Source organism: Myotis myotis, unplaced genomic scaffold, assembly GCF_014108235.1.
Source record: "Myotis myotis isolate mMyoMyo1 unplaced genomic scaffold, mMyoMyo1.p scaffold_m19_p_17, whole genome shotgun sequence".
In the NCBI taxonomy this organism is placed as follows: Eukaryota; Metazoa; Chordata; class Mammalia; order Chiroptera; family Vespertilionidae; genus Myotis; species Myotis myotis.
The window spans coordinates 839,367-851,233 of NW_023416321.1; the positions used below are offsets into that span (position 1 = coordinate 839,367).

Genomic DNA, 11,867 nt, shown 5'->3' on the forward strand with positions numbered 1-11,867 from the left:
CGAGCCACCCTGACCGTCCACACCAGGGGTGGGAACCTTTCTCCCGCCACAGCTGTTTGGCTGTTTCTAACGTCATTCTCAGGCCATACAAATCACCAACTTAAGTATCAGCCTGCTGTGTTTGGTCAAATACTTCATGAACTCACCCCTAAGGCCGTGGCAGGAGCAGACCAAATAGCATTCCCACCCCTGGTCTAACCCCGAGTCCAGCACGGGCCCCGAGGAAGAGGCAGGGCTGGAGGGTGTGGCCGCCGGCCGGTCCTGCCTTCCCATGGCTCTGGCCTCAGCTCCGGGAGCTCCTGGACAGCGGCCTGCCCTCTCCTCCCCAGGACATCCAGGCCACCTGGCTTTCACCATAAAACCAGTATGAAAATCACTGAGATGTCATGTTCTTTTCTTATACAGTGGGGCCTTGACTTACGAGTGTCCTGACTAACGAGGTTTTTGAGATACCTGCTGTCTCTCGGCTGATTTTTTGCATTGATAGAGTAATTTGAGTTAACGAGCTCCTTAACGACCTCCGTCTCGGAACGAATTAAACTCGTAAGTCAAGGCCCCACTGTACTGTCTTTGAGGTCCGTGTTTTACTCCTCAGCCCCGGCGCACGGCTTACAAAACAGTGTGTGCAACCTCCCTCCCAGGAGACGCCTGTGGAGGGCGAAGACCTGAGACCTCATCGTTCTATGTCACTGAACATCTAAGAAAGGGATTCATCTTTGCAAATACTGACCACGCGATTAGCACCTGCGCCCTTGCGTGGCGTGCTTATTATCAGGCCAATTCTCTTGTCAGGGTTGCACGTATTTTTTTAAAGTATGGTTTTTTTTTGCTTTTTAGAAAGGAAGAGGGATAGAAACACCGATTGTCTGCCTTCTGCACGCCCCCTACTGGGGATGGAGCCCCAAACCCAGGCATGTGCTCTGACCAAGCATCAAACTGTGGCTCCACCACTGAGCCACGCCAGCTGGGGCATATGCTGCCAGCAGGGTGAGTGTCAGAACTAAGCCCTCATGGACTTGCTGGTGTGCACCTGTTAGGACCCACTGCACTAGTGCCTGGTTTAGTGGGTGAACTGAGAGGGGCAGAAATAGAATATTGGGGACCAACTACAAGAAATGTGGGTCATGCTCTGTTAACCATGATTTTGTTGATGAAGGCAGGCGCATGCTCACCTGCTGGGAGTTGCACGTGGGACCTGGGAGCTCACCTGGAGACGCAGCCCATCCTCCCCCTCAGGGAGCTGCCTATTATCCTGGAAGGATTAGCAACCTTCTTGCAGGAACCAGAATCACTAGCCCTTTCAAGACTCCCAGCCCTTTGCATATCCACAGGCCTTTGCAAATCTCCAGCCCCCATTACCTATCAACTGCCCCTTTGGCTGCTTCCCATGTAATCTCTGTCCTTCTACCCAGTGTAAGCAGGAGGCTATGGTGGGGGCAGAGCAGCTGTTTGTGGATGCCCTGCTGCTCTCCATGCTGCCGGCAGGACTGGAATAGATGTTCTTATGTGATTCCCCCCGTCCCTGCTTAATTGGCTCAAGTAGTGACAGGCAGCACGGTCCCCTTGATTGTCTGGTTACATAATCTGGCAACTCTGGTGGGACACAAACGGGCGGTGTGTGTGTGGGGAGGGGGATCCAGCTTGCCGCCTGGACTCTTATTTGCAGCTTTGCCAGGAATTTTCCTGTTTCGAGTCCCAGCCGCAGCCTCAGCAATCCCCATCGTCTCACTTAAAACCGAAGTTGAGCCCTAGCTGGTTTGGCTCAGTGGATGGAGCGTGGGCCTGCGGACTGGAGGGTCCCGGGTTCGATTCCCGTCAAGGGCACTCGATCCCGTGTGGGGCGTGCAGGAGGCGGCCCATCGATGATTCTCTCTCTCTCTCTCTCTCTCTCTCTCTCTGAAATCAATAGGAAATACATTTTTTAAAAAACACAAAACAAAACCTAAGTTGAATAGAGCGTTGGGGCGTTCTGTAACAGGGACGCCCGTTGTCTGTTGTCCCCATCTGGGGGGAGCCTGACCAGCTCCCGGTGGCAAGCGGCCTCTCCCGGGCCTGACCTGCGGGGTGCCGGGCACTGGGGTCGGTTGTCTGGGGGGAGCCTGACCAGCTCTTGGTTGCAAGCGGCCTCTCCTGGGCCCCCGGCTGGGCCCCGTCAGGCGCCCGGGGCCCGCTGCGCCCTGGGTGGTCTTCGCCGGGTGCATGCCTGTCGTCATAAGCTGTTCACGGGTGGGTGCTGGGGCCACCCCAACAGACAGTCCGCGGGGGCGGCCCTCGGGGTGCTGGCTCCTCACGCTTCCTGCCGGCGGGAAAGTTGGCGGCGTTTACCACGCGGCTCGGCCTCACGCGAACTCCGAACGGGCGAGGGGCAGCGGAGCGGAGCTCTGGTCGGCGGGCGTGGGCGCCCGTGGACGCCGTGAGCGCGCCTCTCCGTTGTCTAGTTTCTCAGGCAGCTCAGGGCGCGGGGGCACCGCTGGGCGCGGGGCGGGGCGGCAGGAAGCCATGCCTCTGGGTCCCTTCTCCGCGGGGCGGGCCGCGCCTCCCGCCGGGGGAAGAGCGAGCTTCGGGCCGACGGGGGCGCATCCAGCTCCCGGTCCCGGGCGGGGGGCGGAGGGCGGAGGGCGGCGGCGGAGCCGGGTGCGCGGCCCCAGGCGAGGCCGTCTCCACACTCGACCCCGAGCGGGGCTTTCCCACGGGCTTTAGCGAACACGGGCCGCCCCACCAGCGCCGGGTCCAGGTTCTCAAAGGCGGACGCTGTGCAGCGAGGGTTCCCGCCGGGCACCAGTGAAAACGCGTCTCCCAGGCCGCGCCCGGCGCCCCCGACCCGGCCCGCGCCTCGTCCCTCACATCCGAGGAGGACGCCCTGGCGAGGCCGGCGGAGCGTGAAGAAGCGGGAATCGCCCTGACCGGTTTGGCTCAGTGGGTAGAGCGTCGGCCTGCGGACTGAAGGGTCCCGGTTCGATTCCGGTCAGGGGCGTGTACCTGGGTTGTGGGCACATCCCAGTAGGGAGTGTGCAGGAGGCTGCTGGTCGATGTTTCTCTCATCGATGTTTCTAACTCTCTATCCCTCCCCCCTCCTCTCTGTAAAAAATCAATAAAATATATTTTTAAAAAAAAAAAAAGGGAAACTCGCCTCAGCACAAAACTCCCGCTCCCGACGCGCTCCGGCGCCTCCGCCGTTTTTATAGGCAATGAGCGAGGCCCCGCCCCTCGCGAGATCCTGCGAGAGCTCCTATCTCACAGAGCCGCAGCGCCCCTCTTTCCCTTCCGAGGCGCGGCTTTGACGCACTCGCGCACGCGCAGTGACGTCAGTTCCTGTCGGCGGCGGCTGCGCGGGGTCGTGCTTCCGCTTTTCTCCGCCGGGGCGCGCGCGCTCCTCTATCAGCCGACGCGGGATCATGGCGGCCACCGCCACGATGGCGAACTCGGGGTCGGCGCGGAAGCGGCTGCTCAAAGAGGAGGACATGACCAAAGTGGAGTTCGAGACCAGCGAGGAAGTGGACGTGACGCCCACGTTCGACACCATGGGCCTGCGGGAGGACCTGCTGCGCGGCATCTACGCCTACGGTCGGTGGGCGCGGGCCGGGCGCCAGGGTTTGCGAGCCGGGCGGGCGAGGGCAGGCCGGGCGCGTAGGCTGGGAGTCCCCGGCCCGGCAGGGTCCCCTCCCCGCTCTCCCCCTGCCCCCCGGGGCTCCGAGCCGAGGCAGCTGAGGGTCCCCCGCCCCCAGCCACCGTCATCACTCCGCGACCGAGGTTGCGGCGTGTTGTCCTCGGTGCAGAGCTGCGTGCCGGTCTCTCGGGGGCTGCACAGTCTTCCGGGCGCTCATTCAGCTGCTAACTGCCCCGCATCTCCCGGTGTGAGGCTCCCGCGCTGCCTCGGGCACCGGGGGCGGAGCAGTGAGCCAGGCGGGCTCGGGCCCGGAGAGCTGAGTTGCCTTTGGGAGGAGGTGCCCAGTGGTAATGGCTGCGAGGAAGCGGAGCGGGGTAGCTGGAGCAAATAGACAAGCGGGCTCCCAGGAGGAGGTGGCATTCGAGCTGGGCTCTGGATTAGGGGGCCCGTTAGGAGAGGACGGTGGGGACGCCGGGCGCTGGCAGCAGCAGGTGCGTTCCAGCAGCAGGAGGAAGCCTGTCCCGGGCGCCGGGGATGAGCTCCGAGAGGGCGGCAGGGGCAGCGCGAGGCGGCGGAGGGCTCGGTGGTGGGAAGGAGGGGCTTGAGCTGGGGGTGACGTTGGCAGTCACAGAGGCGGTCCCGCTGGCTGGCTGTGGACCTGGAGGGGGAGAGGCAGGAGAGGAAGCGGGGCTGCGTCGGGAGGCTTTGCTCAGCGCCGGGAGAGGTGAGGGCGTCCTGGAGGAAGAGGGCAGCGCTGCCAGGTTGCACTGGTGGGTGCGGGCGAGCAGAGGGAAGGGGCCTGTGCGATTCGGTGTTGTAGCAGCAGCCCAGGCGCTGCCATTAGCTCAGGGGAGGAGCGCTTGGAGGAGGCACAGTGGGGTGCTGGCTTGGTTGTGGTGAGCGTCCCCTGGTGATGTTGGGAAGCGGCTGCCTAAGCTGGAGCTGGGGTTGGGGATACAGGTGGGAATTGTCTGCCCTAAGGCCTGCGGCTGGGGCCTCTCTCCTTGGTGCCCGCAGCAGTTTAGATGGAGCAGAGGTGTTGAGGGGGGAGGGGAGGTAAAGAACCATGGCAGGCCGCCTGCCTCTCGGCACCCAGGACATCACTGCCCGTTCCCACCTGTGTGCTTGGTCATCAGGAGGGGTTTAGATCAGCTGCTGCAGTTGCTTTTGTGTTAGAGGGGAGCCGAAAGCGATTACAGCTTTGGACGTAAAGTTTTGTTTGTTTGCTTGGCGAATGCTTGTGCTCCTTCAGAGGAGCCCCGCCCCTCGGTGATTTAGGCTGTTGTTCGAGAGAGAGGGGGTGCGGGTCACAGCTGTGGGACCGTGCAGGGCACCCCGCAGTGCTGCCCCAGCAACGGGGGGAAGCAACGTGGGTTATTGTCATAGTCACACACACACAGTCGGAGCACACAGCAAGCCTCCCCACCCCCCCTCCAGGAGTGCCTATCTGAAACCTTTGGGTCCATACATCCTCCGGGATGTTCCGTCACAGGGTTTGCCTATTCATAGGCCTGTGCCAGCACAGAAACCCGCCGCCGCTGGTCGCTCAGCAGCTGTTGGGTGGGGGTCTGGGCAGGCAGAGGCGGGTGGGGCCAGGAGGGGAGCTTCCAGTGTCTGGTTGTAAACACGCTGGCCTCGAGCTCAGCTACCTTCTGTTTCTGTCCCCAGGGTTTGAAAAGCCGTCCGCCATCCAGCAGCGCGCCATCAAGCAGATAATCAAAGGGAGAGACGTCATCGCACAGTAAGTCTGCGGCTGCAGGGGCCCTGGAACAGTGCGGGTTTGATCGTGAGGGTCCACTTATACTTGGATGTTTTTTTCAATAAATATAGTAAACATATTTCCTATTATGAATCTTTATAACATTTCCCTTTCTCCAGCTGTATTGTAAGAATATAGTATTAACTATAGAATGTTCATTGACGATCGTCTATGTTATTGGTAAGTGTTCTGGTCAACAGTAGTCTGTGAGCATGTGAGGTTGGAGGTGGTTACGTGTGTGTGGGTTTTCACTGGGAAATTGGCAGCCCCAGGGGCCCCTGTGTTAAGTGCTTTGGGGCCACAATTGTTCTGTTTTTATATATTTGTTACCAACTGGTTCCTTGACTGTAGCCTGGGGTGCTTTACTGTTTGTATTCTTGTGTTCTGTTTTAGAAAGCTTTCATTTTTTAGCCAGCTCTATTACCTATCGGTTGGCATGTGGATTTGTGTATAATACTGCTTAAATAGCTTTACTACTGATTTACCAAATTTTTAAAGATTCATTTACAAAAATAGAAATGACTAGAGGACAGTTTCCATCCAGATCGTACTTAAAGGGGAATGCCTCCTGCTGGGGTAGGTTCTGCAGCTCCATCAGCCCTGATGCCATCCATAGCTACTGTCCTCTCACCGGGGACTTAAAAGTGACATTGTGCCCGCATCCCACCTCTTGCCACTAAGGTGGTGGTGGTCTGCTTGGGAGAAGCTGCCCGGTGCCCCCTCCCCTCGGAGCGTGGCTGTGGTGGGTTCTGTGCACGGACAGTGGCATGCGGCCACGGTTCCCAGCCCCGCTTCCCTGTTTTCTCCCCTAGGTCTCAGTCTGGCACAGGCAAGACCGCCACCTTCAGCATTTCCGTCCTCCAGTGTCTGGACATCCAGGTGACTGGCTGCCCGTCCTCCGGGAGTGCTCCTTCCCTCCGTGGCGCAGTGTCCCTCTCTGCTGTGCTGACTCGGGTTTTTAAAGAGAACGAGTTGCACACTAGAGCCTGAGCTGACACCCTGCCATACGTTCCTTTTGTCTGGACGGGGGACTCTTTAAACGAGTGGACGTTCTCGTCTGTAAACAAGACTGCTCACCGGGACCCCTGTGATCCCTGGGCTTGTGGTTTCAGAGACATTAAGTGGTGTTTACCTCTGTGAGAAGTCAGATGGGTGGTTCATGCGAGATCAGTCAGGACAGGTCTGAGCCCGAGTTAGCGGGTCCACCTGAGAAACTGACCGTCTGTCCCCGACAATTCCTTCACCAGGTCCGTGAGACCCAGGCTTTGATCTTGGCCCCCACGAGAGAGCTGGCTGTGCAGATCCAGAAGGTGAGGCGCCCCGGCCGGTGTTGTGCTGCAGGTCTTGTCATCCGGTCTCTAGTTCCTTAGGCTTCTCCTGAGTCCTGATCGTTTTGCCGTAAATCACCACATGTGATATGAATTGTGGTTTGTGTTAAGTCATTTTAGTGTAGCTTGTGTGGTTCCAGTCGTTCCTGGCAGTCAGCACCAAAAAGCCAGCTATTTCATGCTTATTGTGAACACTACGGAAGGCTGTGCAGGAATGTGCTAGGATTGTTCCTGGCTGGATGAGAGTATGAATTTCATATATGTCCTGATTTTTGAGTAATTAGCATGTACTGTGTTTGTAGTGGGAAACCATTAAAACTAACTTCAGTCTCTATTCTAGAACGCTTTCGTAGGAAGAGTAGAGGAAAGAGTGGGAGGAGAACTGGGCTCTCTCTGTGGTGTGAACAGTGGCGTAAATAGTACGCGGGTCATGCCACGTGGATGGGAATGACCTGTGTTCCCGCCAGGGCCTGCTCGCGCTGGGCGACTACATGAACGTGCAGTGCCACGCCTGCATCGGCGGCACCAACGTGGGGGAGGACATCCGGAAGCTGGACTACGGGCAGCACGTCGTGGCCGGCACGCCGGGACGTGTCTTCGGTAAGCGAGGGCCGCGCTCCGTTCTCCGCATTGCCTGTCTGCGCGGGGTCACTTGTAGGGAGCGAAGGGAGGTCTGTGGAGTGGCCGGTTCCTTCTTCGTAGCCTGAGGTCTCATCCTCCCGAGTCTGGTTTTTCAGATATGATCCGGCGCAGGAGTCTGAGGACACGTGCGATCAAGATGTTGGTTTTGGATGAAGCCGATGAGATGTTGAATAAAGGTAACAGAAGGACTGATTCTCTGCCTACATGTCATTGCGCATGTTCACGGTGCGGGATGGAAACGGGCACCAGTGACGTGCTCTCAGTAGGGCAGTGTGTCTGTGGGGCATAGCTGTGCCCCGTGGACCACGGGGGCAGGAAACCCAGTTGGTAGTTTTGTGGCCGCTGCTGATAAGGCTGACCACAGCCAGCAGGGCACAGCCTGTCGTCCCGACCAGACGCGTTGTTTTCTGTGTGTCCGGGGTCAGCACAGTGACAGGCCCATGAGCTGAGCTGTGAGAGGATTTTGGCGGAAATCGTAGGCTGTACAGTCGCAGTTCTGCACCTAATTCAGTGTGAGCCTTGGCCTCACCTCTGTGCGCAGGGTGCGGCCTCAGGTTCCTGTGGTCTTGTTCCTCCAGGTTTCAAAGAGCAGATTTACGACGTGTACAGGTACCTGCCCCCGGCCACACAGGTGGTGCTCATCAGCGCCACGCTGCCCCATGAAATCCTGGAGATGACCAACAAGTTCATGACGGACCCCATCCGCATCCTGGTGAAGCGGTGAGCACGCCCTGCCTCTCCACGGTGCTGAACGGGCACGTGGGCGGCACTGGGGTTCAAACACGGAACCCTAATCGCCTTTTCTGAAAAGCCAGCTTTTCACGTGCATTCCCTCTTAACCTAGCAATTCCAATCTTAACAATTAGCTGCCGGTGTTTACCGGTGGCTTGAGCGAAAGATGAGCGTGTGCCGTGGAACAATGGGGTGTTCTAACCGTTCAGGGTGGTGGTAACTGCTGGTTCTGATCCAGAGCTGGGCCCGGGTGGGAGAAGTGGTGGCTCCTAGGAGGTGTGGCCGCCCCACCCCCAGACGAGCCACCGGGCTGGAGGGCTGGTGGGGCCTGGCCTGCGCTGCCCCCCCCCCCCCCCCCCCCCGTCTCAGTGGGAAGAGCAGGTAATAGGGTTCGTGTCTCTCCTCCAGTGATGAGTTGACGCTGGAAGGCATCAAGCAGTTTTTTGTGGCGGTGGAAAGAGAGGAGTGGAAATTTGACACGCTGTGTGACCTCTACGACACGCTGACCATCACGCAAGCCGTCATCTTCTGCAACACCAAGAGGAAGGTGCGTGGCTGCGCCCTCCCATGGCCTTCTGGTGCCAACCGAAGCTCGGTCTCTGCGGAGCTGGGATGGGCGGGTGTGGAGGCCGGAAGTCTGCTTTAGGCTTTGTGGGCACGTGGTCTCCGGGACAGCTGCCCACTCTGCCCTATAGCACAGAAGCCGCTGTGGGCGCGTGCTCAGTGGAACCACAGTGTCGATTCCAGTCCCACGCTGTCGGTGTCAGGTGGCTCAGCTGATGGATGTTCCCACGTGAACAGATGGAGAGGGTTTTCGTGCCACTGGCTGGGAAGTGACTGCCCTCACATCCAGTGAGGAGTCCGCGGTTCAGCGCGCCTGCTCTACGGGTGGCTCACGGCTCTGCGATGATGCGCTAAGTCCCGAGTCCATCTCTGCTTTGGGAGCTCAAAGAGCATCTGCCGTTTGGTTGGTAGGTTGACTGGCTGACGGAGAAAATGAGAGAAGCCAACTTCACGGTGTCGTCGATGCACGGGGACATGCCGCAGAAGGAGCGGGAGTCCATCATGAAGGAGTTCCGCTCCGGCGCCAGGTGAGTGGGCTCGGGGTGGGGCTGGCGGCCTCGGGGTGGGGCATGCAGGTCTGTGGGCAGCAGCTTTCTCTGAAGGAGGGGCGGTGGGAGCGAGCCCCTCCACAGCCTGAGGCCGCTGCTCCAGAGCTTTGCGGAAGGACAGTGTCTTCCAGGCAAGGCCCTGCTGGCATCGCCACGGCCTGTGGTTCCGTGACTGGTGCGGTGAGACGTGGAACTTGTACTCAGACCCCACACGTGGCCCCATCACCACGCTCACCCAGGGGCCTTGAGAAGGCTCTTTCTGGAGCTGCCCCTGCCCCACGTGGACCAGGGAGCGGGTGACTGGCATCCAGTCTTGAGCCTTCATGACTGAGTAATGGCCTCGCGTCCCCTTCTTGCCGCAGCCGGGTGCTCATCTCCACCGACGTCTGGGCCCGGGGCCTGGACGTCCCTCAGGTGTCCCTGATCATCAACTATGACCTGCCCAACAACCGGGAGCTCTACATCCACAGGTAGGGCGCTGCCCCCGTCCCTCAACACCCCCCACCCCCCACTCCCTGCCGCCGGGCGCCTGCACACGGTCCTAGCTGTGTGTACCAACGGAATCTTCCTTCTCCCCAAGAATTGGGCGGTCGGGGCGGTATGGCCGGAAGGGCGTGGCCATCAACTTTGTGAAGAACGACGACATCCGCATCCTGCGGGACATCGAGCAGTACTACTCCACGCAGATCGACGAGATGCCCATGAATGGTGCGCGGGGGCCCATCCGCCATCCTGTGTGGGGGCTGCGAGGGGGCTCTGCTGGGGCCTCAGTTAATGCGTCTCCTTTTGTCTGTTTTCCTGCTTTCAGTTGCCGATCTGATCTGAGGCATCTGCTGCGCTGGGGACGCGTTGGCCGGCTCTGTGTCCCCTCGGGACTGTCCAGAGCAGTTTCTCCTTAAGGTGGTTATGATGCACATGTGCTGGAACCTTGACCCCTCTGACCACATTGTCCGGGCGTGGCAATACCTGCACCTCATGGGGAGAAGGCTGTATGAAGGCACACTAAGTTCTTACAAAGTGGAAAACAAGTCTATAGTAGCACCTCAAAACCCGCCCAGGATTCAGTCTTGGGTTCTGTCTTCTTTTCTTACCTACATGTAAATAATGCTTTGCTTTTGGTCTTTTTCATTAAACATTTTAAACTTTGCCCGTGAACTCTCATTTCTATGTCCTGCGCTACCACACCTTCCTGTACCCACACTCTGCTCGCTGAGCCCCCTCCCCGTGCTGTGGGATGGATGAGTCTAAATTTCCAAGTTCATTGGTGATTCTAACTCCAGCCTCTGAAACTATAGTTTATGAAAGGAATTTCCTCTGAAATAATAGGAAAATCAACAAAACCCAATGTTGGTTCTTTGAAAAGATCAAGAATGTTGACAATTTTTAAGTGAAATTGACCAAGAAAAGACTCAAATTACCAAAATCAGGAAAGAGATGTTACAGTTGCCCTCAGAATAAAAGGGTCACTATGAGCGGCTGTGCCAATAACCGGGTCGCCCCGATAAAGCGGGTGGAGACCAGGTGTAGTCAGTGAGGCAGAGGCGAAGGCAAGACCAGGGCGGGCAAAAGGAGGCTTGCAGTTAGGATGGAAAATGCAATCATCACCCAACAATAAGTTGTCTCACGTACTCACAACCCAGCCTACTTTTGCCCACGCTGTATAAAGGCACAAATAAGTTGAAAATTAAAAAAACCAATGGAGAAACCACGGCGCCACACTGACCACCACTGGAGTGGCCGAGTCCACGGTAAAGGGTTCCCCAGGGCAGGGAGGTTTCATAGGATGAAGGGTAATTTATCAAAGCCATGCAACAACCCTCAACACCTGTGCACCTAGCAGCTTCGGAGCAGGAAGCAAACACTGACCTGCACAGGTTGGGCCAGTGCAGTCGGGGTGGGAGCTCAGTGACCTCAACCTCCCACTGGAGGCCACCTGGGAGGGACGGGTAGGAGGCACCGAGGGGGCGGGCCTCAGAATCTACAAGCCCCTGACGAATAATTGAAAGGTGAGTTCTGCAAGGTCAGCCTCCCCAGATCATCTGTGCTGTTTGCAAGCAACGCCATGGGAAAGGGATATTTAAAGAGCCCCCTTTAATAGCATCCGATGTGGGGAATACCCAGGGCTGCAAGGTCTGCATTGAACACACAAAACATTGCTGTGAGGAACTAAAGATGCAAATAAGTGAGAGACTGCCCCAAAGGACTAGAAGAGTCGGGGGGGGGGGTCCCCTCGGCCCAGCCTGCACCCTCTCCAATCTGGGATCCCTCTCACAATCCTGGACCACTGGCTCCTAATCGCTCACCTGCCTGCCAGCCTGGCTGCCCCCAACTGCTCCCCCCACCCTGCTGCTGGCCTGGTCGCCCCACCCAGCCTGCTGTTCAGTTTGGTCATCCCTCACAAACCCCCTGCCGGCCTGGTTTAGGCAGCCATTTTGTGAGGGTCAATTTGCATATTACCGCTTTATTATAGAGGATGGCGGTTCTCCCTGAGTTCACCTACCCATTCAACAAGGCCCCACTCAAAATACCAAGAGACCCTGTTTTGGTGAAAATTGACAAGTGGCTTCTGAACTGCATCTGGAAATACAAAGCCAGCAGAGTAAAACAGCTGGAAGAGTGGACGCATTGGAGGACTCCCACTGCCTGATACCAAGAAATATCACCAAAGCCCGCCGGCGTGGCTCGGT

The 11,867-nt window shown here is 58.1% G+C and overlaps 1 protein-coding gene across 1 annotated transcript; it reads left to right on the forward strand.

The window, feature by feature from the left end:
- The first annotated feature begins 3,311 nt into the window (after positions 1-3,311).
- On the forward strand, positions 3,312-10,327 carry EIF4A3 (eukaryotic translation initiation factor 4A3). The gene is made up of 12 exons (XM_036340547.1): positions 3,312-3,564; positions 5,276-5,348; positions 6,179-6,245; positions 6,614-6,676; positions 7,162-7,294; positions 7,432-7,512; positions 7,915-8,056; positions 8,477-8,615; positions 9,044-9,159; positions 9,543-9,650; positions 9,761-9,888; positions 9,989-10,327. The coding sequence occupies exons 1-12, from the start codon at positions 3,396-3,398 to the stop codon at positions 10,003-10,005; spliced, it is 1,236 nt and encodes a 411-aa protein (XP_036196440.1). The 5' UTR covers positions 3,312-3,395; the 3' UTR covers positions 10,006-10,327.
- The last annotated feature ends 1,540 nt before the right edge of the window (positions 10,328-11,867 follow it).